Source organism: Astatotilapia calliptera, chromosome 14 (assembly GCF_964374335.1).
Source record: "Astatotilapia calliptera chromosome 14, fAstCal68.1, whole genome shotgun sequence".
NCBI classification, from domain to species: Eukaryota; Metazoa; Chordata; class Actinopteri; order Cichliformes; family Cichlidae; genus Astatotilapia; species Astatotilapia calliptera.
Window position 1 is genome coordinate 8,999,433 of NC_137435.1, and position 26,329 is coordinate 9,025,761.

General features: G+C 38.8%; 2 protein-coding genes and 1 long non-coding RNA gene across 12 annotated transcripts in view; 1 reads left to right on the forward strand and 2 right to left on the reverse strand.

The window, feature by feature from the left end:
- Nucleotides 1-471: 471 nt before the first annotated feature.
- On the reverse strand, nt 472-2,600 carry LOC113035852 (uncharacterized). 7 transcript variants are annotated; one of them, XR_003274393.2, is made up of 6 exons: nt 2,464-2,600; nt 1,849-1,900; nt 1,686-1,755; nt 1,218-1,281; nt 1,049-1,109; nt 472-968 (listed from the first exon to the last, which is right to left on the reverse strand). It is a non-coding gene; the product is annotated as an uncharacterized LOC113035852 (long non-coding RNA). The 7 variants fall into 7 exon arrangements; XR_003274396.2 differs by having other exon boundaries at nt 1,637-1,755; XR_013901410.1 differs by lacking the exon at nt 2,464-2,600 and adding an exon at nt 2,244-2,384 and having other exon boundaries at nt 1,637-1,755.
- dclk1b (doublecortin-like kinase 1b) lies at nt 1,449-21,965 on the forward strand. Of its 4 annotated transcripts, XM_080288889.1 has the most exons (17): nt 1,449-1,720; nt 3,738-4,118; nt 4,359-4,705; nt 12,101-12,200; nt 13,481-13,597; nt 13,682-13,776; nt 14,564-14,651; nt 14,918-15,087; nt 15,410-15,529; nt 15,770-15,916; nt 16,451-16,584; nt 17,343-17,420; nt 17,548-17,644; nt 17,751-17,831; nt 17,929-18,042; nt 18,748-18,818; nt 19,369-19,568. In XM_080288889.1, the coding sequence occupies exons 2-17, from the start codon at nt 3,758-3,760 to the stop codon at nt 19,424-19,426; spliced, it is 2,178 nt and encodes a 725-aa protein (XP_080145015.1). In that variant the 5' UTR covers nt 1,449-1,720; nt 3,738-3,757; the 3' UTR covers nt 19,427-19,568. The 4 variants fall into 4 exon arrangements, with proteins under 4 accessions (XP_080145015.1, XP_026047406.1, XP_026047407.1 ...); XM_026191621.2 differs by lacking the exon at nt 18,748-18,818 and having other exon boundaries at nt 1,456-1,720; nt 19,369-21,965; XM_026191622.2 differs by lacking the exons at nt 1,449-1,720; nt 18,748-18,818 and adding an exon at nt 2,503-3,215 and having other exon boundaries at nt 19,369-21,965.
- A 112-nt stretch (nt 21,966-22,077) lies between these two features.
- The window catches only part of nbeab (neurobeachin b), a 214,782-nt gene continuing 210,530 nt past the window's right edge, over nt 22,078-26,329 (reverse strand). Inside the window, exons 54-57 of the mRNA XM_026191618.2 lie at nt 25,913-26,014; nt 25,478-25,674; nt 25,023-25,174; nt 22,078-23,614 (exon numbers count right to left, since the gene is read on the reverse strand). Of these exons, the coding sequence (XP_026047403.2) occupies nt 23,524-23,614; nt 25,023-25,174; nt 25,478-25,674; nt 25,913-26,014 (542 nt within the window). The 3' untranslated portion in view covers nt 22,078-23,523. The remainder of the gene's footprint in view (nt 23,615-25,022; nt 25,175-25,477; nt 25,675-25,912; nt 26,015-26,329) is intronic.

Genomic DNA, 26,329 nt, shown 5'->3' on the forward strand with positions numbered 1-26,329 from the left:
AAACATTTTTATCAAATATTGGCAAAACACGTTTAATGAAGTCTGCAGACCGAACTGCATAAATACCTCATGGTGTTGCTATAAGCTAATCATTTCGAAACTTTCTGTATATGCGGTCTAAACATCTTTTATACACAAATTAAAATAAAAAGGAAAGGAAAAAAAATACAGCCGTCTCTCTACTAGCTGGTCATTTCAAACTGCAAAGTTGCAGTAACTTTGTACTTAATCAGGACCCGTTTCAGGGGAAAGGACAAAATCTACAAGATTAGGATCAGGGAAGCACAAGTTACTACTGCTATCCAAAAACAAATCGAGCCAAAATGGACTAACCACATCACACTGACTGTCTGTTAAAAGGCTACTGCAGTTGGCACTGTCTGGGAAAAGTCTTGAATCGCACAAAGCTTCTGAAACTGCAAGAGTGACGTCATCAGAGCTTGAAGGTTCCCTTTGAAGTTTACATGGTGAGATAACTAGTTGGCTTGTAAAATCTACTGATACAATGTCAGGTTGGCTAACCTGAGGTAAGTCAGTGTAACACACTTCAGTTTTTTCAGGTGGGGTATAGGCTTGGCCACAATGACCTGATAGGAAAGTAACAGGATCCACCTGGTGAGAAGCAGCATCCCATAACATATGGCTTGAAGATGAGCTGGGTAAAAAAGTGTGGCTGATATCTGCTGATGTGAAAGCACATGAAGTTGCATTCATAAATGCGGTGGCTGAATTTATCCAGTTATTTTCCACAAATTGAAATGAGGCAGAGAGAAATTGATCCTGGCACACTGGCAGCATTTGTCCTCGGGGAACAGTCGATTTATCCAACAATATTGGCGGGGCATGTGCTGTGGTCAGGCTGCGCGCTCGAGGAAGTGTTTCATCCATCGTCAGAGGACTATTTGTTGTGATAGATGGCTGATTTACTTCTTTACAGAGGTCTTTCTGAGGGCATCGTGAGACACGATCTGAAATTTAGCAGTATGTTAACAAATACAACAATGTACCAAAGATAGATTTTTTTTTTTAATGAAAAACAATTCCTCACTTGACGTTTTAACAGCCGGCTTTGTCCTCTGAAGCATTCTTTTTTAAGCCTGATCGTTTTTCTGTTAGAAAAAAAAACAAAAACCAGACAGTCAGCTTGGTATTCTTACCATTTAGCGAGTTAAAAATAAATCATCTGAGTGTTCAAAACTCTTATTTGGATTGTGTACCTTTTCTTTTGTGATCTCTGTATGCTTTTCCAGAAAATGCTGGAATTCATCTCAACCACTCAACCTGGGAAAGGAAAAAAAAAAGAACATTAAAATGATCATAACATTTACTTATAATATTGATATCAGGATGCATTAGACCTAGTTTAGACAGAATACCTAAGGGAAGAGTCTCTTTCAAATAGCTTATATAATTCGCGGTGAGCTCTAGTGTGTCTGCTATGTCTAACTGACCGTTGACAAAGGGCAGAAGACCACACAAGTGTTGACAAGATGTTCTGATTTGAAGCCTGGGAACATGTCAATATGTGCAGTAAAGAAGTTACAGTTACGGTGGTGATGTGAAACCATACAGGAAATGGCCAAGGAAGAGTTTTTGGTTGCTTTGATAGCACACCCTGGAATTGTGAAAGTCTAACCTCCGCCTCTGTTCTTTGCAGCAATGACTGATTGAAGTCTGGAACTCACTTTTCTGTGAAGAAGAAGGGTAACACTTCTCCGTGGTAGGTTCATTTTTTTTTTTATCTCATCCTCAAGCCTGAGGAGAAAAAATATCTCTGAATGTCATAACACACAATGACAGTGTATTCAGAAACTTTTAAGAACACATCAAAATGACTTTTTCCCTTACTGCTCAGGTGCTGAAGATTTATATGACTGCAGTTTTTGGCTCCTGAGTTTGTCTGAAAGAAGTGCAACCAAAGGTTAATGTACTGTTAGCATACACTGTCAAGGTGCTGTTCTAAAGGCTGGAGTTACTTCCTTATTTTAAATAGAAACCTTTGTAAGGAGCATTAGAAAGTTAAGCTTTGTATAGACTTTGTAACCACAGCACCATACATACATTTAATGCATGAATAAACATTTTAAATCACGGAGTAAAACTGGAATAAAGAACAAGAAAGTAGCGTGCTACTTAAAGCCTGGACAAAACTCTTAGGCAAGAAAAGTTAGTAAATTTTGTAGCAAGTCACAAGTTGTTAATTATATTTAGAACCTTTTAGTTGTATAACCTGATGAGCGCACTTTTGTTTGCCAATAATCTTCCAAAGTTAGAGAATAACAAAGTTATGTTTTCAGCTCTTGGACAAAAGCCACACAGTAATGTGATTCTTGGCATCAGGTTTAAATTGAGAAAAAAAAAATGCTGACAAATATAAATCCAAGATGTCCAAAAATGTATTATTAACACAAGCTGTCAGCCTATAAATATATACTAATGATTTTTTTTTTTAAAGCAAATTACTCGTTAGTTGGTCGTTTTTCTCATTCTTAAGTTGTGCTTTTAGTTTCCCTGTTAAAGGCGACATTAATCAGCCCCTCAGGCGCATTTCAGGAGCAGGTCCAAATGAACTTGTTAATTTCTCACATTACCAACACCTGTGTAAGCTTCTCCCGTTACACACAACTGCAGTGCATTATTACCGCCATACCTGCTGTCTACGTTGTTAGCGCATGCGTGAATTTTATTACTTATTTTCAACGATAGTAACCGTTTAAACGAGCTAAAACACTTGCTAGAATCTAAACTTACGGTTTGATTCGAGTTTTCTTTTTAATTCAGTGCAAATGGTTGGTTAATTACTTAAAGAAACACTAATAGTAAGTTATTTCTTTTGCCGTTTTGTTTAAAAATGTCTGTAAGATATACCATAAGGTAGCTTAAATTGGGAAAGTCACCATTTTATTGTTACTTTAGTGAAATAAACCTGCAGGCCAACTACACCTGGAAGTTAAAATAAAACTTAGGTTTTTTTTATTGCGAACTAACGGGTAAAACTTAACGAGGATTAGTAGTTTTTGATTCTAATCATCCCTAATAGTGTTACTAAAGCAGGTCAACACGAACGCGCATTTTATTAATACGTGCGAGAACGCGCCCCGGCAGCAGCGTGCACGAGGAAGGCTGACAGCAGAGCGGTCCGGTAAATCACTGCAATGGAAGAGGAGTAAGGGAGGGTGGAGGACACCGGCTACAGCCCTGCCTCCAATCTGCATGTGAGTACACAGCAGAGTAGACACACGGCAGGGAAGCAGAGCACCATCACAGGGCAACAAAGGGACGCATGGTTCATACAAGGTATCCAATAAATAAAAGATCTGAGACACGTTTCGCCTGGAAGCGTTTGATTACATCCGTCTTCACCTCAGAGGTAAGATTGCACAGAAACTAGAAGATCCTGCTGATTACCGTTTCCTTCCTTTTGTATTTTTAAGGTTTACCTTTCAATAAGCTTTTAGCCAGAATCCCATAAGAGACTGTTACTGTCCATATATTATCCCCAGTAATTGCATGTGAATTTTATATATTTAAATTGAGACACTCCAGAGAACATGAAATGGGTGTGACATGCTACTTCATAATGTGTGTATGAGCAGCAGTTGCAGCATCAAGGCTTGTGCCAGTGCTGAAGCAGGTTGTATAAGCCACTAGACTTAAAGGGAACGTAATTGGTGTAATATGTTATAAGTTAAAATGGTATTCAGATTGCAAGCATGTTCTTTCCTCATATTATTCAGTATAATAGCACAGCACAGACATGGAGCTGGAACACTTTGATGAGCGGGACAAGGCTCAAAGATACACCCGAAGGGGCTCGAGAGGGAATGGGCTCCCCAGTCCCACTCACAGCGCTCACTGCAGCCTGTACAGAACCAGGACACTGCAAGCACTAAGCTCAGAAAAGAAGGCCAAGAAGATCCGTTTCTACCGCAATGGAGACCGATACTTCAAGGGGATTGTGTATGCCATTTCTCAGGACAGATTTAGGTCTCTTGAGGCACTCTTGGCTGACCTTACAAGATGTCTGTCAGATAATGTCAACTTACCCCAAGGAGTACGGACCATATACACGATTGATGGGTCAATAAGGATCACCAGCATGGACCAGCTGGTGGAAGGTGAGCATTGTTTCTAAACAGTTTTAAGCCTGCCTTAGATTTGGCTTCTATTAAGTAAAATAGTTATCTAGTAAAATAAAATATGATGGAAATGACACTAAAATAGGAGATAAAAACAAAAACCCTTAAATTCTTCTGCTCTGACACAACCTATGCTTTTTTTTTTATATGCTATGTTTGTGTTAGCATTGCTAATGGGCTGAGAAAATCTGTTGTCTTGTTGTTGTTTTTTTCCTCCAGGAGAGAGCTATGTTTGTGCGTCTATAGAGCCATACAAGAAGGTGGACTACACAAAGAATGTAAATCCTAACTGGTCAGTTGGTCCTAAGACTGCTGTGTCTGTCCGTGACCCTTCTTCCCTTGGTAGTGGCAAGGCTGGATCTCCAGAAACCAGGGAGACCAAGGACTTCATCAAGCCCAAACTGGTGACAATTGTCCGCAGTGGAGTAAAACCTCGCAAGGCTGTACGGATCTTGCTCAACAAGAAGACTGCACACTCCTTTGAGCAAGTCATGACCGACATCACAGATGCCATCAAGTTAGACTCTGGAGTCGTCAAAAGGCTTTATACCGTTGATGGGAAGGCGGTAGGTGTTAAATTGTTGTTTCTGCAGAGTTATCGGTTTGTTCATTTCAAAGACTTCTAGTACCAGCAACAACATATTTCCAAGTGGGGTTCAAATAGGAAAGCATTTGCATTAGGTAGTGACTTTGGGAATCTCAGGCATCACCAAAAAGTTGCAAATATAATGGGATTTTATTTTCCCACAGTAAGCACGTTTGTCACTACAGCTAAAGGTGTTTAAAGTATGAAGTGACTTTCAGTGCTGTCCTTACTCAGAGGAAGCATTAAGTATACGTCTCACAACTGTGCCATTCAGGACAAGTTACATAAGTGCCTGATGATCTTCTGTTTGTATTTACACAAGTGTGTTTGTGCTTGCCATTAGTGAAGCTATGTGCACATTCATGTAACAAGCAGCGCTTTTGATACAATAAATTTGAAAAGTTTAAAAGAAGAGATGTTATTTACCTTCACATTTCCCTATTTCAAACTAAAGCTCTTAACACCAAATGTTTTTATTTGAAAATCACGGACAAAGGCAAAGCAGGAAGAACAACCATGCAGTAAGAGCCCGGTACCTACAAGAGTGCAATTGCTTTATCTTAAGCTTCTCCACCACTTAAACATATAATTGGTCACAAGTGGGAAGGGTGGAAGGATGCTTCTTTAGAAGAGAAGTCAAAGTAAAATGGGATCATGCCTCCTCAGCCCTTGTAAGTGGTTTTGGAGACAGGTATTCTGGTGTTGCCATGCTGAATTCCCATTTGTGGTGCTGTGTTACATCTTAAGTTTGATTTTAGAACATTGCAATGAACCGCACTTGGTAGACATTTGCAGGAGGCTTAAAAGATTTGGAGTTATGCATCTGACATCAGAGGCTGTGTGGTCTGTTCTTCAGTCTTGTCCCTGAGAATTGCTTCCTTACCCAACAAGAGAGCCCAGCAGGTTCAGAGTCATCTGGGAATATGTGTAAAATGTATTATGAGAAATAGGTTTCTAGGACTCCATCTCATATTCCTACTAACAGTAACACACTATTAAGTGTAAGTGAGTTTGTACAAAACATGCAATCTGATCAGCGACTTGAGACTTAATTATAAAGCTTCTTGTATTCTTGCTTCGACTATATGCTCTAAATACTCTGGACTGTTATTATTTATACATTGATAACTACACTGTATATGTAGACTAATTATATTAACCTTTGCTTGGAAATTATGGGAGTCATAAGTGACTATCAGTTTTATATGTAGGGCTGACATGGCTGGACAGCATGCAAGTACCACCTACACTACGAACTGTCTAAACATTGCACAAATAGTTAGGGCACTCTGTATTAGTATCCCTCTGACTTTTTTTTTTTTTTTTTTTTCCCCCGCTGTGATGGTCTCTATGGTAAAATGGTTTCCTGAGCTGGTTGCTAAGGAACAGCCTCTGCGGCAGAGCGGTGCAGTACTGATGTCAGGACTGTAGGTGTATTGTGAAAAGGCTCACAGATGCAGTGCTCAGTCTGTCAGCCTTATTATTACACACGGCGGCAAGATGGAGCACATGGCTAAGGTGTAATCCCAGGAAAGCATCCTTTGTGTAATGGTATGTAGAAGGAACAGTTGGAGTTTTTCACACTAACAAACAAATCTGCCTTCGGAATATCCTCTGTTGTTTTAGGAATAGAGATTTGTTTAGCAAAAAGCACAATGATACTGCAATTAATTAAAAGTAGAATCCCACTCTATGGAAAAAGTAGGAAATTCAGATTTATTTTTTATGGTCCTCTCACCGTCTCTGCCTTTTGTATCTGCTTCTGGATTTTGTTAACTGTATCTCCAATAATAAGCTGCTTGTGTGCTTGGTAGTGCCTTCATTTCTCTGGTTCTGTGACTTTTTGCCCTGTTGTGCCACCAGATGGCCAAATAAACACCCATTGGCATTAAGAGACCTGTTTTCACGGGTGTTTAACCTTTTGGTAAATGACCTGCTTTCTGGGGGGGAGGGGTTCTTAGACAGGCTTTTGCTGACAGTTTTAAAAAAAAAAAGAAAAGAAAAATGTGACAATTTATTTTTAAATACATTGTTTTCCAGTAAGAATTAAGTACAGATTAAATTTAAACGGCTGTAATTGATTGTTATGCATTTCTTTTTTGGGTCTGCTGGTAAATTAGCAGTGGCATTCCTGTGATTTGTTGTTTTATCCTTAGTTGTCTTTGACTCATGATTCATGGTTCTATTTGTGGATCAGCTTGGCGGGTGGCTGTGCTTGATGCCGGTGATCCTACATACTGCTGAGTCACTCTGTAATGGTGCACTGCCATGCAATGTGTGTCTAAATACATAGAGAAAATAAAATCAGTAAGGACTTAGCCACAATAAAGACACTCCAAGACACTGTAATGCACAGAGAAAAGTGATGGAGAGATGCATGCTCCACAGATAAGACCAACACAGTGGGACTTATCTATAGGGACATGGCCTGTTATGACCCCTGATATTATTCGTCAGATGGAGCAAAGAGTATTTCTAAGACTGAGTAGGTCTGAGGGGACTCGATCATGATGTTCCCATCCCTGCTCAAATGGATGTGGCTCCGCACTATAACTGTATTATGCACAGTGCTAAGTTCTCTTCATGCTAAAGTCAACACTTCTTGTTCAAATAGATGTCAACAGCCACCCGAGGATAGTCTAGCTTCACATCAGTGCATGAAAGCAGAGGCTTACGCCTCCTTTCTAAAGTTATGTATGAGAGGATGTGATTAAATGGTCCATTCATGCTTTGCCAATCAGATACACAGTGGATGTGGTTGGAATTTATGGTGCTCTGTGTACAAGAGAGCTGAAGCTAACATAATGTTTTTCTAATTCATTCCTTTAAGTTGACTTTGACTCTGCCGTTTTCTGGTCTGGATTTGCCCACAATTAATCTCTTTGGTTTCTACTCATACCACAAATGTCACGTCTGCTCTATGGATCCTGGCTGTAACTCTCATCTCACTGTCTTAGGAAAATCTCACTTTGTTTATTGATTCAATAAATAAAATGACTAAATGGTTTTAGTTGCTCTGCAGCCTTCTCAAATTCGATGTGCAAAAAGATGAACAAAATGGAAGAGTGCCTCACTTTCCTCCCACTTTCTGTAGTCTGGCTGTACAAAGAAGTGCCTTCATGTGCCACTTCATTTGGTAGATATGATTTTTAGCTCATCCAGCCAAAGGACTGATGACCTCATGCCATAGCGAGGCAGCTGTCCAGCCACAGTTAAAACTCGCTATTCCTCCTCAAGTATTGGTCAGATTTTAGTGAAACCTGCACACAGTGATCACCTAATGGATCTTCATACAAACTGTGCTCAATTGTGATGGATTACATGCTGGATGAACTTCGTCATTGCATTATCCCTTCAACCTACCCGTTGCACTCGGTGGAATTTTCTGGTGTGGAATTCAAAAGAAGCTTTACAGCATGTGAACATCCTGAGCTGTGTAAAGAAAATCTTTACAGTAACTTGTGTGTGATGTTGCAGTGAAACTATTCTTGAATATTTTAAAAGTTTAGGTGATAATATTGATCATCTGTCCGTTATTATATAGACTTTTTTGCATGCTCTCATTATACCAAAAATATTTGCAGGGCGTGGTTATTATCTTGGCTGGTTATTATAAATGTTTTTGGGGGTGTTTTTTGGTTTTGAAACACTTCTAAGAGCTAAGTGTAGAAACTTAGTTTCCTTCAATGTTTTTGGAGCAGCCCCTGTTAAGTCGCTGCTGTTTCTGCAGCAGAACTGATTTGGGCATTTGTACAACAGACTGCATATAAAGGAAGCTCATGCAAAATAGAACAAGAACCATTTGCCAAGTGGAGGTAAAGATGAGTCATGTTTCTTTCTGGCATGCTAGATGACTGGCTCCTGCTTTCACTCTCACACTTCAGAAGAAGCGTTAGTGTCCTGGGAAGCTCCACCTGTGCATGTTTTGTGTTACACAATTGTGTTCCTTTATGTGATCTTTTCTATGGCTTAAATCAATAGGCTTCTATAGCATGCATATATCCATTGTTATTTATTTCTGGAATGGATGTCAGGTGCAGCACTTGCGGAAATCATAAAACCCTGGAAATCAATACTTCCCTAGGATGCTCCTGAATTGTGAAAAGTATACGTGCGCTTTCTATGCGAATGGTAGGTTTAATGGAGTTGCTGTGTCACAGAGCCTGAAGGCAAAAATAATCAATATGAAGCATCACATTCACAGTTGCCTCTGTTATTTGGCTTCATCACAAGCTTGAGAATTCTAAATTCAAAGTACTTTGGTGGAACTACAGAACTCTGAAATAAGAGGTAACTTTTAGGCGTAGCGAAATCATTGATCAACATATTTTTTTCATGTTCTTTTATAACGTTATAAATCTTTTGTATATGTATATTGTGTATATATATGTGAACACTGCTGTTATTATTGAGAGTGCATATATCATTAATTGGATCTGTAAAAGGTTTTTAGCCCTTGGTAGGTATCATATTTTTAAACATTCAGACTCCACTATCTCATAATAAGAATAATAAGAATAATAATAATTTACCTTTAACCTTTTCAATGTTTTTGATTCCAAGACAATTCACAGAGAGAGATTGGGATTAACAAGGTGGAAATTTGAATTCTTAACAACATCCTAACAATATGCTTCGTCATTCTCTCTAAATGAGGCTATGCTGCTTTTGTGTTATCTGCAGTTTGCACCATTAAGAGCTCCAGATAGGATCTGACAGTGGGTGTCAAAGTAGCCTTCTCATTGTCTTAAACTAAGCTGTGATTTTTTTTGTCTGGTCTCCTTGGTAACTGCTGTGCAGCTCCTCCCTGTGGGATTTCCTTTTAGGAGGAGGAGGGGGTAGAATTGGGGGTAGGGGACATCAGTGATGCAGAGAAAAGGTTCTTATTTAGCAACCCCTCTCCTCAGCCCCATGTGTCTGATATTCCTTTTAACAATTCTTGACTGAATGACCTTTGAATGTTTTAAAGGTTACTGGTATAGCCAGCCTGACTGTTCTGGTTTTTTTTTGGTTTTTTTTTAATATTATTGTGATCTAAGATCAGTGCAGTGGAGACCAGAATATTGATCCATCAGAAAAAAGGTGATAACATGATGTGATAAGGTAATTCAGTAGTGGTGTTAATATACTAAAGCAAACAGTCTATCTCGCCTCTAAAATCTTTTTAGGCTCCTGATAAGCTTATCGTTCTTGATTAATGGATACCAACATTTGGCACATTTTGTTTTGCATTCGAAAACTCAATCTGTATATGTTGAACTTGTTCCTCACTGGACTACTTGAAATCATATCCAAATTATGGTTATGCATATTTTGTTGACTAAAGTGTGTTTCCCCATCATCTTGGCTTGTTACAGTCTGTCATGTGTGGGTTTGAATTTTTAAAGAAAAGAATAAGGGTGTGCTGGATTTTGCAAAAAAAAAAAAAAGGAATGCAATATAATTGCTTTCTGATCCCATTTAGGGTTTTTTTTTGTTTTGTTTTGTTTTTTTTGTTTTTTTTTGGAAGTTGTAATTTAATATAAAGTTAGATTTACTGTTGCAAGTCAGTGTCTTGTTTTTTGTGTCATTTGTTGCTGTCAGTTTTCTTGTGTACATAAGAGAGCCATTTCCTTGGTCATCAAGGTCACAGTTCAGTTTATAGGTTGAAAAAGAATGGGAGACAACAACAAAGAAGAATATATGCATAAAATCATAAACAACGTAGCAGAATGTGTGTTTGTGTATGCAAGTGTAGAAAGTTAGTAGTGGAAAGCATTTATGGATGGGTGTGTTTTTAAACCAAAATAAACAAACCCAATGAGCCTGTCAGACAGGCTGCAGGAAGGAGGGAGCTTTCATCGATGACCACACCATGTGTAAGCGTGGGTCATCCAGCTAACCCCAGTCCAATAGGCACATTGGAGAGGGATAGCAGGAGAATCCTAGAGGTGATCACAGTGGCAAACATGCAGTTCTTAACAATATATGTGATGTTGTGGAAAGCATGCCTTTGTATTCTAACTGATATCTATAATACTATAGGTCAGTTAAACAATAAGGATTAAAGGCTGAACCTTATGGAGAGGAAATTAAAACTGAAGCTCTACTTTCTCTTGCACACTCTTATTAGCCGAAGAGTCATCTGTGTCTATCTTTATTTATTCATGAGACTGCTATATAACCATTAAGATAGACTTTTCTATAAATGCAAACACCAGCACCCACCTAGCCATACAGTTCTTGTTTATAGAAAAGCAGAAATGATTGTAATTTACACTTCTGTTGTTTTTACAGTGATGGTTACTTGGTTACTATGTTATTTTATCCAAAGTTTAAACTAAGTAAAGTACATTGTGGAAATGCTGCTTTTTCAGAAACAGCCTGACCACTGTGTGTTGTTGCGATTGGATCTCTGAATAAATAGCTACTGTTAAACATTTTCTAACGTGATTTTACAAAATATAATCTGCAGTAACAGAGGGCAATTAACTTAATCGCCCACTAGAGATGACGATTTAATGGAAGACAGACACCATTGTCGTGGTCTCCACTGAATAAAATCTAACAGGTTTAAAAGGAGCTTTTCTTTTCTTAATGGTTACCCTGAAGACATTAAAGTGCAGCTGGGCTGTCACAAGAGTAGAAAGAGGTTAATTCTTTTATTTATATGCTATACATGCTGTACCATTAATTTTTTTTATTTGTGCTTAGATCACAATAAGCATTTATTCAAGCCTGGCATCCTTAAATCCAGCATTGTGATCAATAAAGTTCTTTCTTTACTAGCACATGTTTTATATACTCCATTTAACATGATTATCCAAATGTTATAAATCCTATTAAAGTTTAAAAGCCATTATACACCATTTTCTGTAAACAAACTGCTATATTCTTTGCACAAATGTGACACATATTGAAATGTGAATTATTTATTGAAGAGACCTTTTTACCAGGAAATCTTGAAATTAAAGCTCAATACATGCTAACTGCATGCTAACTGCATGTTGCCAGGGTTCAGACCTACATACCTTTTGCTGTGAGACTGTAGTGCCAACCACTGTGCAACCTGAATTTTTATGACATTTTTGTTCAATATGTTGAATCCTTCACTTAGCATTGATGTGTCATGTTGCTATGATATCGTACACTGACGCATTGAATCTCATTTGCCTCAGTTTGAAAAAAAAAAACAAGCAGAAGAAACAGTAATATACTCATTTTTACTTGATTTGCATGTCTTTGTCTGAAAAAAATGCTTTGTCTGTTATAGTATGTATACAGTATTTCAAGATGTTAACACATCATCTTATTTCCAGATTATGTATAGTATCAGTTGAGAGTGAATGCATTTCAGACTTATTGAACTAAAGCTGACAGACATTATTTTTCTCAGGTCACCTCCCTTCAGGACTTTTTTGGGGAAGATGATATATTCATTGCTTGTGGTCCCGAAAAGTTCCGCTATCAAGACGACTTCAACTTGGATGAAAGTGGTAAGTGTAGTTATGAGGCTTGCACCAATTTCCCGTGTTTTATATGTTGTTCACCTTAAGTTGCTGTGCAGTCATTTAAAAAACATGTGAACCCTATATTTAATAGTAATACTAAATATGATGATGATGATGATTAAATGATTTTCAAATGAGGAAAAAAACTATATTTTTGTGAAATGTGCTTTGAATGAAAGAAAGAAAGAAACTAAATAAATGTGGATCATGAGCATGCCCACCACTCTATTGCATCACCTCTTTCTCTAGCTCTGAAGGAGGATTTCACATTTTTCTTGTTCAGATAAAACTTCAGCTGCTTCACAGTTTGAAGTCTCCTGCCTGATATTTTTCATTTAATTATGCTTAATTATGCGTAAAATATTTTAACATGTAACATATCTAGACTTCAAGCAGGACAGTCTGCAGCATGGACTCTTCCCTACAAACCACGAAGAATTGGCTTGCTAAAATAGGCAAAGCTTTTTTTGGGGGAAGAAAAAAATGTATATATATTTTCTGGATGGTAGTATGCTGTACACTGCTCCAAAACCTGTGCTTACTGGACTGATGTAGTGAATCTTTGTCCCGCATAAAGATTTTGGCACATGCTGTGGATGTCTTTCTGTACCACTGTTTACAGAAAGTATCTTCCAAAGACTTGCAGTTGGTTTGAGAGTATCGTCCTATCCTCAGCACAAAAAGGTTCACCAGCTCATCAGATAAATTAGCACCCCTCCTCCAACCCTCATGCACCCGAATCAAAGTGGTGTATGGTGTCTTGTACTCATCCAGCCACAGACCAATAATCTCTGTTCATTTGGTCATAAAATCTTTCTTTGTTTCAAATTGTATGATAATGATATAAATGAGATCTACATTAGTTACAGTGCGTGCTTGTTGGTAGGCAGTTGATGTCATTACTTGGTTTATACTGATAGGCCCAAAAAAAGAAAAAAAAAAAAAGAGAACAGTTGTAGCTCAGATCGTAACCCCAAGATGCTCTCTGATGCATCCAGAGTGTCAGTGGTAGATAGAAAGCACTTAAGCATAGAAAAAGTGATTGTGTGAATAGGTGAACGCAACACATTGTGTAAAGTACTTTGCGTACTCAGTAGAAAAACACAATATAAGAACCAGTCCATTTAGCATTTAATAATGCCAGAGAAGCCGAAAGAAAGACAAAAGGTCAGTATGCCACACATAAAGCTGATCATTTATTACTCTGCCATAATGATGCTGGAACAGTCCACACCTTTTATTTTGCTTGTTTTATTTCTTTTCAGAATGCAGGGTAACAAAGTCTGCATCATATGGGCGGCTGCCCACAGTACATGGTCGCTCTTCCCCAAGAAGTGGTGGAATGCCCCGCAGGAGCAAGTCTCCCTCATCTGCCGGTTCAGGTAAGAGTGTGCATGTGATCTGTCGTTCACGTCTTGTGAACTTGGTTTATGCTACAGTATTTAATCTTTATCTTATCCTAAAAGCTAATGGCACTGCAGGCAGTCAGCTGTCCACACCTCGTTCTGGAAAGTCTCCAAGCCCCTCTCCAACCAGTCCAGCTAGCCTCAGAAGACGACAGGTAAAAAAAAACAATAATGAAGTAATGAAGTAATGATTTGTGTTGTGCCAAGATTGAAGAATTTTAAGAAGTTTTTCATTTAATTAGACAGAACTTTAAGTGCTTCAACAGGTTTTGCACTGACATGGAACAGAAGTTTATCACCATCCTTGTAGTTCCAAAAAATGTGTGAGTCAGCGTTTGAATCATTATAAAGATTTATCAGTGAAATGGGGAAAAAATCCAAAATGCTTAAGTGAGCTTAAACCCTGTGGAGAAAACTCTGACATGAACTCAGGGAACCCTTGTCACAATGAAGCAATTAAGAGATTAAACAAACACGCTAGTGAATTAAAAGCCCATGTAATCAATGCTGCTGGCTAACTAGCAACTTTTCAGCAATTTGTGAATGAAACATAATCTTCACTGAAGCAGCAGCGATTCTGACATATCTGATCATGGATCAGGAGAGTGCACAGTCTCTCATTTCTCATTTAAAATCCAGGTATCAGTGATACTGGTGTCACTTATTCATAATTCTGGCTCAGGTAGCTATTGTTACTGTCGTGAAGTTTTTGCATGTCATTTTCTGTCTGTGTAGAATCACTTGGTAGTCTTTGTGCTGGTACAATGATTTCTGTAAGGTTTCACCATGCTTGGTTCATTGCTATCTACATGCTCAAGGCTAGCAGAGTGGAACAAACAAGCTTTGTGTAATCTGGCTGTAATCACATTTTTATAAGCTTTGCTCCCCTTCTGAAATTTGTTTCTTTTTATTCTCACTCCATAGCTGTCTCTTCTTTTTCAGGGATCTCAACACAGTGGTTCTTCACTCTCCTTGGCGTCTACCAAAGTATGCAGCTCAATGGATGAAGGCGATGGGCCGAGCAGCGAAGGTCAGAAAGGACACAAGACAAATCTCCAAAAGTTGATTCTGTTCATCTGGAGAAACGTTTCTCCCACAAAACGCTACGTCCAGATGAACAGAATCAACTTTTGGAGATTTACTTACCTGGATGATTGAGCATGCATCAAGACGACACAAGACATAAACTAATTTTAAACAAACAAACAAAAAACAGTTTGCAAACAACATTTAAACTACTATATAATGCTTTACCTATTATAGAGTGTATTTTATTTCATTTTATTTTTTTCACAGCTGAGCCAATGGATGAGTACTCTTCAATCCCTGCCTCCATAGCAGAGAGGTACAAAGTGGGAAGGACTTTAGGGGATGGAAACTTTGCTGTGGTCCGAGAGTGTGTGGAGAGATCCACTGGAAGGGAGTATGCGCTCAAGATCATCAGCAAAGATAAGTGCAGGGGAAAGGTGAGCCTGCTCTGCACCTGCTGAATTCAGCTTTTACACCATCAAATTTCCAATGTTCATAAAGTTGAAGTTCAACTGTTGCTGAGTCATTTTTTTAAGTCATTGGTGAGCAGGGGTTGCTATAATGCTGAAAGCAAAAATATTTGGTTCTGGTTGGTTTTGTTTTCTTTTTTGTTTAAATCACAGCATCAAATGATCCTAGTTTAGAGTTCTCTTTTGAAAACTGTTTTCTATTACTTCTCTAAAATTACAAAACAAATCTCATATATTGTGTGTAAAGGATTCTGGCTACAGTGTACAGATTGTTTTCTTTGTCACCCAGGAGCACATGATACAGAGTGAAGTATCAATCCTTCGGCGTGTGAAACATCCCAACATAGTTCTTTTGATTGAGGAAATGGACACACAAAACGAGCTCTATCTTGTAATGGAGTTAGTTAAGGTACTGATTTTTTATTTTTTAAACGAAGAAATTGAAACCTTCGATGTCACAAGATAAAATTCAAATAAGTTATCAAAAACATTTAATATGTAATGCATTCTTTTTGCTGTCATAGACTGGTTTATAGTTGAATTAATTTACTTCAGTTAAAAAGAAAATTTTATCAACCATTTATCTGCGTCAGACTGTTATAAATTTAGCAACTGGGCCTCTTTCACATTTCAAACACTCTTTCTCCAGGGGGGTGATCTCTTTGATGCCATTACATCTTCTAACAAATACACTGAGCGCGATGCCAGTTCTATGCTGTTCAACCTGGCAAGTGCTATCAAGTACCTGCACAGTCTCAATATTGTCCACAGGGACATAAAACCAGAAAATCTGTTGGTAAGTACGACTCTGCACAGAGCATCTGTATGGGTGGGGAATCGCTTTGCATTGTAAAATATCCACTTTCCCTATTAGCCCCGTTTCCGTGTCATTGTTTTTTCCTCAGAATCTGTACATATATATATACATAAGAGCTTGGATTTAAAACTACCAATAATAAATGGTGCATAGGTAAATAAGTTAATTAAATTACACAGTTCTTTGGTAATTTAACGATGATCAAATATACTCAAATTTCTTCTCTAGACCAAAAATTATTGTTGGTCTTAAAACTACACATTCACTTTTTTAGTATTACTGCTTGTTGAATAAGATTCATTTCACGATCAAACCAAAAGTCAGTTTTCTGTGCAGACCATCCGTGTTTGCAGTCAATGGAATTTTTTTGTAGTTAATTTTGCCTGAAATTACTGCACTAATAAAAAAAGAAAAATGGCTCAATAATGAAATCAAAGTTTTACTAATCAGATTGACTATTGGTGACCTTTTCATCCAGTATATCCCACTGTCCCTTTTCTGTATCTTGTCCAGGTATATGAGCACAATGATGGGAGTAAATCTCTGAAGTTAGGAGACTTTGGCTTGGCTACTGTTGTCAACGGGCCCCTTTATACTGTGTGTGGCACACCCACCTATGTAGCACCAGAGATTGTTGCTGAAATGGGGTAAATCAGTAATTACATTATCCAGTCCAGTCATCTGCAGCACCATTATCAAGACCATAAAAAAAAATGCAAGAGTGTTCTCCAAAAGTTGATTCTGTTCATCTGGACGTAGCGTTTTCAGTGAGTACCATTCAGTTAGTACCATTCATAGGGAGTTGGGGAATGGCTGCAATTGCAGCATTGTAAGATGGCAAAAGATGTACCCTTAGACCCCCTCCTCGATTTCAATGATGAGGATGTAAACATCCTGGACAGGGAGGGACGCTGGTTTGAGCGCGGAGTCAAGGAAGCCATTTATGTGAAAAGGGAAAGACCATCTCTGAATCGAGGAGGGGGCCTAAGGGTACATCTTTCACCATCTTACAATGCTGTGATTGCAGCCATTCCCCAACTCTCTGTGAATGGTACTCATGGCCATTGATCAGTGGTCTTTGATCAGTGGTTGTTGATCAATGGTCATGAGAATTTGCATAATTATGATGAAGGAACTGGTCTCCCAGCCCATTGTTCCTTCAGTGGTGCTAGTTATGCAAATGTACTGTTTATAAGATTGGGGAAACCTGCAGTCTGCTGAGACTGAAGAAGTCACTTGGATGAGTGATGAAACGTTTCTCCCACTGAAAACGCTACGTCCAGATGAACAGAATCAACTTTTGGAGATTTACTTACCTGGATGATTGAGCATGCATCAAGATGCAAGAGTGTTGTTTTTCTGCGTCAAGTGTCCTTTATGTGTTGTGTTCATATTCATATTATAGATATGGACTAAAGGTTGACATTTGGGCAGCAGGTGTCATCACTTACATACTGCTGTGTGGATTCCCTCCCTTCCGTGGGTATGTGCTCCTGTATTTGGAGGTTTACTTTAAGCGTTACACATTATTTCCATACATTTTTAAGGTGTCGCATGTAGACTAATAGTGCCTATAGAGCAACTTAGCTTTATAATTTAACTGTATACAGGAGTGGTGAAGATCAGGAGGCGCTTTTTGAACAGATTTTGAGGGGCCAGCTTGAATTTCCTGCACCACACTGGGACAATGTGTCAGACTCAGCCAAGGTTTGTATCTGAAAGTGGTCCTGCTGTGATCACGAGCCATGTGAAACACCCCAGACACCCTCAGTATGTTATTATGAATTTTTGTGGCTAACAAATCTCTGTTTAGGCTCTGATCACTGGGATGCTGCAGGTAGCAGAGGATAAAAGATATACAGCTGTACAAGTCCTTGATCACTCGTGGGTCAATGTAAGTGTGTCGTCAGTCCTTTCACCAGAATCTGCATCGATACCAGTGACGTTGAGAAAAGTAGAGTTGCTGAAGTATGGCTCTTTATATTTATCAGGATGATGGTGTGTCAAAGAAAGAACACCAGCTGCCAGTGGCTGGGAAGATCAGGAAGCACTTTAACACCAGAGTGAAGGTCAACAGCACTACAGCTGGAGTGTCCGTGATCACAGTAAGCACTGCTCTGCACTCTCCACACTGACACTGCATGTCGGTGTGCAACGGTAGATTACATTTGGGCTTTCTGCTTATTAGCATGCTTTGGCAATGAAGGACTTTTCAGCTTTGAGCCATAATGTGCCTCATACAACTCACACATGCAGAAGCTTTTTATTTTTATGCCTTGGATGTCATTTTAAGTTGGAACTAAAATTGCTGCTTTTGTAAAACAGGTAAACGATTGTCCTCTGATGTTTTTAAATCTGCAACCTCCCTGCTTTTTTCTGTCAGTCATCACTTCATCCATCTGCATCTTACTGCTAGATTTTCCTTTGTTTGCTCTGCCCTCTCATCCTACTTTTAGCTGGACTGTCAGCACTCTTGTTAGAAAAGCTTAGAAGTAACATAGTTGACCATTACGAGGTTTTAGGAGATGATATTTTAATTTGAAATATTTGCAAATACAAGCTGGATTTGAAAGATAAATAACTTGTTTTCGAAGTGAGCATTGTTATTAAGGAGGATCTGCATTGCTCTACATTTCCTGTATACAGTCTTTTATTTTGAAACCATTTTCAGTTTAGTGACATGACTTCTATCTGCGAGTATCTTATCAATAATAATAATAACAGGAGTGTAGAGATGTGTTCCTAATCCGGTAAGTGATGCTTTGAGTTCATAGTGATCCTCTGAGTTGCGCTCATCTCTCTCTGCTCAGCTGGACCAGGACTTAACCATCAAGAAGTCAGGGTCTTTGGACCGCTACCAGCATCCTTTGTACTGGATAAGGTATGACACAGCATAGTGCTTAAATAAAGTGAGTGCTTTCATGGCAAAGTGCTGGCAGTCTCCATTTCCCATCTCCCAAGGGTTTGACATATTGCCCATCAGTGGATCCCTTTTCATGCCTCATCATATCCTTCACTTTATCACCTTACATCATCTCATTTGGGCTGTAGCAGGTAGCTGCACAGTTTTCCTTGCCATCGACTTATTTTGCATTTAAAAAGGTTGTTTGAGAGTTTTGTTTTTTTTTGTTTTTATAAACTGTGCTACTTCATTTTTATTTTCCAAGATAAAAACATTTTTTTTCTTTCTAGAAGTGTTGGCAACATAAAGTGGTGGATCTTATTGCCTCTTCTTGCCTTAGAGAAGATGAAGTCATTTTTTTTTCACATAGAGGAAAAACTTGCAAGGGAAATGCAGCTTTTCACATACAAGTGCATGATGACACTGGCTCATCTAAAATGTACCTCATGCCTCAGTGAGTGGATGCCAATCCTCATTAATCTGGCTCTCTAGATACGCTAACAATTGCTGCTGTGTCACCCTCTCTCAGACCACGCCACTTGATAAAGAGAAGCAAGTTTTCCGACGAAGACGCCACCAGGATGTAAAGGCCCACCTCCCTCATGGTATCCGTGCCAGCCCCTCCCACAGCGCAAACCGTGGCCTTTCCCCTGCTGAGGTCACTTCAGAGTCCGAAGACTATTCTCCAAGTTCGGCTGACACTGTCCGTTCACCCACTTCTCCATTCTAAAAGCCTTCCTGGAGTGACAGTGCCATCCATTCCTCTGTGAAAAAAGAGGCAGAGGGTTTGATGGGTCTAGTCTGTTGACTTGAGCTTTCACAGACTGAATAATTACCCTTACCTGTTTTACCCCCCGACCCCCAAAATGTCATGTTACCTTTATTTCAATTCTTGAATGCATTTAAGAGAGAAGTCTAGTCTGGATCTGGAGGTTTATATTTTTATGCCCAAGTTCAAATGGCACATCTTTGTATCATTTAAAGTTCAAAATATTCTAATAATGCAGGCTCTCAGTTCACCCATTAAAACCTCGATTTGTAACAGGCTGTATTTGCTAACGTCTCTTCAAGGATGAGCTCACTCTGTCCTAATTGGCTAACTTCCAGAGGTTGGGCTCTCCTCTGCACAGACTTTAGCTGGCTCTTGGACTTCAGAGCTATGAAAACAAACATCAGTAGTCAGGTTTCAGTATTTTTCTATTTCCCCTAAATGTAAGCTGCAAATCTGCATTGTTGAGCCTGAACAACTCTCTTAAGAATTTTCCAACAAAGACATCCACTAACATTGAATGCTGATTTTTTTTTTTTTTTTTTAAAGCTTTTATTTTGTGTAGGCTTCTGTGATAATTCTATAAATTACAGAAAATCACGAGATGCATGTTGTTTCCCCTTCCCCTCCAAAAAGCCAACAAGCTGTTTAGGCCCTATCAAGCGGCAAGGACTGGTTCATTGTAGTACTTTGGAGCCCTCTGCTGGTTAATATTGTATCCTACAGGAAGTAAAGCTTTTTGAAACCGAAACCTTAGCCTTTAAATATTAAATTACATTCAGTAAATGATTGGTACATATCTGATTTCAGCTTGTTAATATTAACAGTATCGGCCAACCTTCTGTTGTACTGTAAGGCAAACAGTTAGCGTGCTGTAGCACTTGACTTTGTGGTGCATAAACCATTGACACGTTATTTGAAAGGACTTCAGACATGCTGCCAAATAAGTATTTCCTGGACCTAACAGAATGACGACAATTCTTGTCTTGCCACATAGTAGTTCCTCAAAGAGAAGATGGGCCACTGATATTTAACTGATGGTTTAGCTTACCTGTGTGCTCGAGGGTGATTACTTAAATAGTTCTGTTACACATCTGTGAGAGTGATTGCAGTTCACTTGTGGTGCATATGAATGTCAATGCTGTAGTTGGTAATAGGTGCATATTTTAAGGCCTTGCCTTGACACATATAGATTTAAGTGCAATTGGGTATACTGTGCTCTTGGGCAGTATACCTATCAAATGCTGTGTGTCCTTTGTAATGCTTGCATATTTGAGAATGTGCTGCTGGGATTATTGGAATGTCAAACTCTTCCCTATCACATGAGGGTAACTGGTGCAACATGGTTGATTTTCACACACTGAAATAAGAACCAAGTTAAATAATAGTAATACAACAGTGCTTCCAGTAAAATCTGCAATTTTAATATTTCTCTCCATTACATCATTTAATTTGTTGAATGTTTCTTTCAGTGATCACATCAAATATGACTGAGCAATTTTAGGTCACTAGACTTTCTGTGCTTTGTCTAATTGCTCCAAGCATTGGTTCACAGGGGACAAAATATTCATTATTATGACTGTCCTCTTTCCTTTTTCATAAACTGTAATCTGCATGTGTGCTGATATGCATCCCAAATCAGTTGTTCTGGTCTTCTACTGTTTAACATGTGCTTGTCAGATATAAAACCATTCCTTTTACCATTATACGTGTTGCCTAGATGAATGAACTTTGGTAAAGGCAGACTGTAGTCATACACAGCTAAGATTTGTATATACTTAGTCGTGTGAAGTTACTGCTGTTAAACTGACTTTGTTGTAAAAAGGGCTTTTGTTTTTCGATTGAAGGGATCAAACCCAAAAAGCACAAGAAAAGCAAAGTGTGAGTTTTGTGCTGAATCTTCACCAAAAGCGTATGTAATGTTTACATACGGTGTGACAAAACGGGGAGTGCTGTTATTTTGGGGGAGATGGGGTATAAAAGAATAGTGTTGTTTACCCATATTCCATAAATGTAAGGATGCTGTACAACAATCTGAATGAGAACAAAAATAAAAAGGGAAAAAATATTGCTGTGGTTAAAAAGCAAACTTCTAACAATGTACTCTGCACAGAAACGAAACCTGAGAATAAAATGGATTTAATTTGTGAGGCAGTGACTTTTTGAAACACCAGATGGCAGTATGACCAAACACCACATAAATTCCATCTCCAGCTACTTATAACATGTACTGCACTACTGCTATAACACCTTATTATAGAGTAATCACATGAGTAAAATCTCAAGAATTACTCTTGAGGTGACTACAGTGTATGCAATCAATTTTAATAAAAACAATAAAAGAAATTCAGCATACAGTTGCCAGTTTTGACCTAATTATTTCAGCTCCAGACACATCCTCCTGGAACATTTGCAGAATCCTTTTACTGTGTACTGATTGCAATAAAAATTAACTGCTTCATTCGGAGATATTGTTAATGATATGACATTTTTATTCACAATAATGACACGATTTTCACAGGAAAGAAAAACCAGTGCCTTCAGGATTTTATAACATGCAAAATATTCAGCTTTGGGTAGGTAGGTTTATGTCTTGTAGCACCTGTTTAAAAAAAAATTAACCGCTAACTCCATCAGTTTGCATATTTTTGTTCATTTAAATTGACAGCTCATGGAAATCAACTTCTCCTTGCTTCATTTAAATCAAGACTCAATAGCTTTCATGTCACCAAAAATAGACCATACTCATATTTATACTGCTGTCCTCTTCATTAATATATCATTTTGTTACACTGCTGAATACCTCTCATTGACCTATTTGTTGAACATGTCATAATATTGCTTTCAGAGCATGGAGTTATGGAGGACAGAAAATTGCAAAAGAAGAATAACTTAAAAAAATCTGATATACATAAAGAACAGTATAAATGTTTGCAGTGCCAGAAACTGTAGAATGTCTTTAAAAATGGCACTTTCAGCTTTACCATAAACACGTTGACAATCATTAGACAATCCAACAAATCTGATATTTTAATCATTCGATGTTTTTTGGAAGAAACAATGTCTAAAAATAAATGCATGTTCCACATGACAAACTGGAATCGGTATACAATCTTTTCATATTTTCCATTAATAAACAATATAGTCCCCGATTTAAAATAAATTTGGAAATATCCATATTTATGACATGGTCATAAACGCTTTTCACAAAGGACACACTGAATTTCCATATAGACATTCAAACACAACAAATTAACAGTAAACATTGTCTTTTCACATACACATACACTTGACCACTGTTAACGATAAGCAAAGAAGGGTCGTATACGTGGAACTAACCAACTAATATCTGAAGAGCAATGAAAACCTTTGCAACATTTATACATGGCTTAATGGAACATGGTGGGTAGTCTAACAGCATTTAGATCGTTGCAAGTCTTTATAAGGAAGAAACACTTTAGACTGTCCTTTTTACAGGTTGAGCATTTTTTTTTCTTAGAAAAATGTTCCAAGTATCTGCCATACAAATGTTGTATAAATGTTCCCTCATTTTGTTTCGCATTTTCACAGTTGAAACAGGAACATTAAGTATGTTTTAATAACTTAACTGTGTAATTTTGTTAATTAGAGTTGATTTCAGTCTCCTCTTATCCAGAACAGCAGACCTGCTCGACTCATTTGGGTAAATACTTCAGCTGGAGCTCAGGAGAAAACCAACAAACTGACTCCAGATTGTTTAGCAGCAGACATGTGTTCACCTCAGAGGCCAGATGAACACATGCAAGAACACACAGTCCTTTATCGTGCTGATGCCCCCAGCATCTTGGATTCTCTGCAGCACAACTCGGTCACTGGTTGATAGGTTTCCCTCTTAATTCTCCACACTAGCCTCCTGCTGCACGTATCCACCTCTCGTCAGTACCTGTTCTGATGCTCGTAGTGCCAGCGGTTGAAATCTATGTTAAATGCCACAATGCTGCCAGAGGCCATGCCGGTGATCAAAGTCCTAAAAGGCAAAAAAACAAGGAATAAATACCAGATATAATATTCCAATGTTAGAAAACTACTGGAAAATGTAAATATTCTTTCTATAACTTAATGCTATTCTAAAGGTGTGTGAATGAGAGCGAGAAACCAACATGCGTTAAAATATGTTCACTGTTTAAGCGTACTGCCATGAATCTGAATGATTTGTTAAAATCCCCACAGTGAGTGAATGAAACCGGTGCAGGAGGTCATGAGGGGCTGTGACAGTAAATTACTGAGTTCCTCTGACAACTCAAGTGGACCACTGAGTCCCACTGTCTTTCTGTAAGTGCCCTATGCCCCCAGTGTCCACATCTGGCTGGTATGTAGGAAAAGCAGCTGATTTCACAGGGTCGTCTTATATTGCTACACCCCGAGGGCTAAAATGCTCCAGCACAATGAACAGAGTTTTAGCAGAATGTCCTTCTGTAAAGGGAGTCAAGGAGCCCAGCTCACTTAGATTACCTAATGTCAACTTATTGAGAAAAGACACTGCAGCTGAATCGAGGGGTTCTTCAAATATTTAAGTGATTTAAGTGGTGGTTTAATACTTGTTTAATGTAAAAAAATAAATTAAAATAATTCAGTTTCCTCCAACTAGCCACTGCTTGTCTTAAAGGGTTATTTAAGCACCTTTGATGGTGCAGATTTAAGAACTAATGTTTGGATATATATGTGCTCACAAAGTTGAAGGGCATATGTGCATGTGTGTTTTTCAAAGCAAATTGAGCCTGATTTGGTGAAATGAAAAGTGAGACATGAACTTAAAAAAAATAGTGATCTGATGAAAATGTTGCACATTTATGCCTTGTTGATTACGCACACTTGTAATCAAGTTTTATGCATTTGGCCTGAGGTCTCTGTTTTTGGATAGGCCTGTAAATACTGAGGGATATTTGGCCTGTGGCTGTGAAGTGAAGCTTGAATGTTCAGGCTCTCTAACCTCTCTTGACTGCCAGGGTCACATGATGACGTCAGGCTTTTAGCCCCAAAGCGGACACTGCCGTCTGTGAGTCCAGACACTCATTATATGACTCCTGACAAATCTTGTGGAGAAATAACTTTCAGGACAAACAAGGGGCTGACCTGCCTTTAGATTTCTGCCTTCATGTATGTGTGCTGGCCAGTGTCCGAAATATATGCATTTGCACCCCTGTAATTTTTGTCTCTATGGCATGTGGATGAACTGTTAGAAATGTAGAGTTTATCCTTCTCAACCGGCTGGAGCAAAGAATTAAACCACTGACCTTCCAACAAGCTACCTGCTTTACCTCCTGTGCCACAACCGCCCCATTAAATGATTATAAATATACTTTGGTTTACCTCATTAAGCTCTTAATCTCATGGGCCTAATATACCATCACCAGCATACAACTGCTTGCCCTGACCTTTGATCGTGTGATAGGTCCATGGCTCGGATGCCTGCATCACAGCCTGGATAGATATAGAGCTGTTTGAAGTCACAAGCCTGCCACACCTCCACCACACCGTTGTCTCCACCTGTCACCAGGTTGTGGCCATCGCTGCTCAGGAGAATTGCCTACAGGAGGGATAGAGGCCAGTTACACGTGAAACTTCCAACCCAACATTTACTCACCTTTCTTGCTCCAGAATGAGAAATATATAGCATACTGAAAATACATGACATGATGCAACATACTGTACAACATTACTATCATCCAATCAAAGGTTAACTTGCTCAGTATGCATAAAAAAATGACTCAGTATTTGAATAAAATGTTATGTACTTGAGATTTAAATATCTCCAAACATTTTAAAACTGCAGATGAAAAAAAATGCATATTTCCTGGAGTATACTGATGTTTTTTTTAAGTTGGCATACCCTGGTGGAATCATTGACTTCCATTTGTGCCAGCAGTTTTCCATTAATGCTGAAGTTGCAGAAGCGTCCCCTCTCATAGTAGATGATACAGTGGCCCTCGCTGGAAACCGAGATGAGCCGTGGGCACAGATAGTGTTCTGGTCCCTCCAAAGCCCGCAAAAGGTCCCCTGTGATGGTATGGACCAGACACGGACCCTCTACCAAACCAGAACGCACATGTGATCAACCTGTGCTTATGTAAAGAATCTATAAAAATAGTCCATTTCTGTGAAGCGACTGCATATCTGTCATCTGGATAAACATTGGTTTGGAGGTGGTCACTAATCAAATGGTCATCTAATGCACGAGCACCGTTGTTCCAGTTTATTGGTGTACCTGATGTCACCTTTTTTTGTCCAGTCAATGTGACACGGAAGAACAAAGAAGCGCACTGACCTTTAGCTCCACTGATGACGAGGCCCAGCTCTGCACAAACTGATACACACACAACCTCCTGGTCGTGACCCGTGAGAACTGCTCGGGGTGCTGGGTAGTCACCTAAAGGACAAAAAGGCACACAATGTCACAAAACAAATGACTTGGCTAATTGTTTTTAAATCTGATGTGTGACTGCAAAAATCCTGTGAATAGCATGCTGCAGGTAATTTACCGGCCAGTACATAGTATTTTTGCGCTGTCACCGAGCACATTTATAAGACAATGAAATCATATAAACACAATCGCTGTGATTGTGACATACATCTGCTTGCAGGGAGGTCCATGTGAATTGTTATGTAAATGAAGGGATGCCCAGGGATGGCAGGGGAGGCACTTGATTTGATCCTGTGTGTCACATGATTGATGATGGCCGGG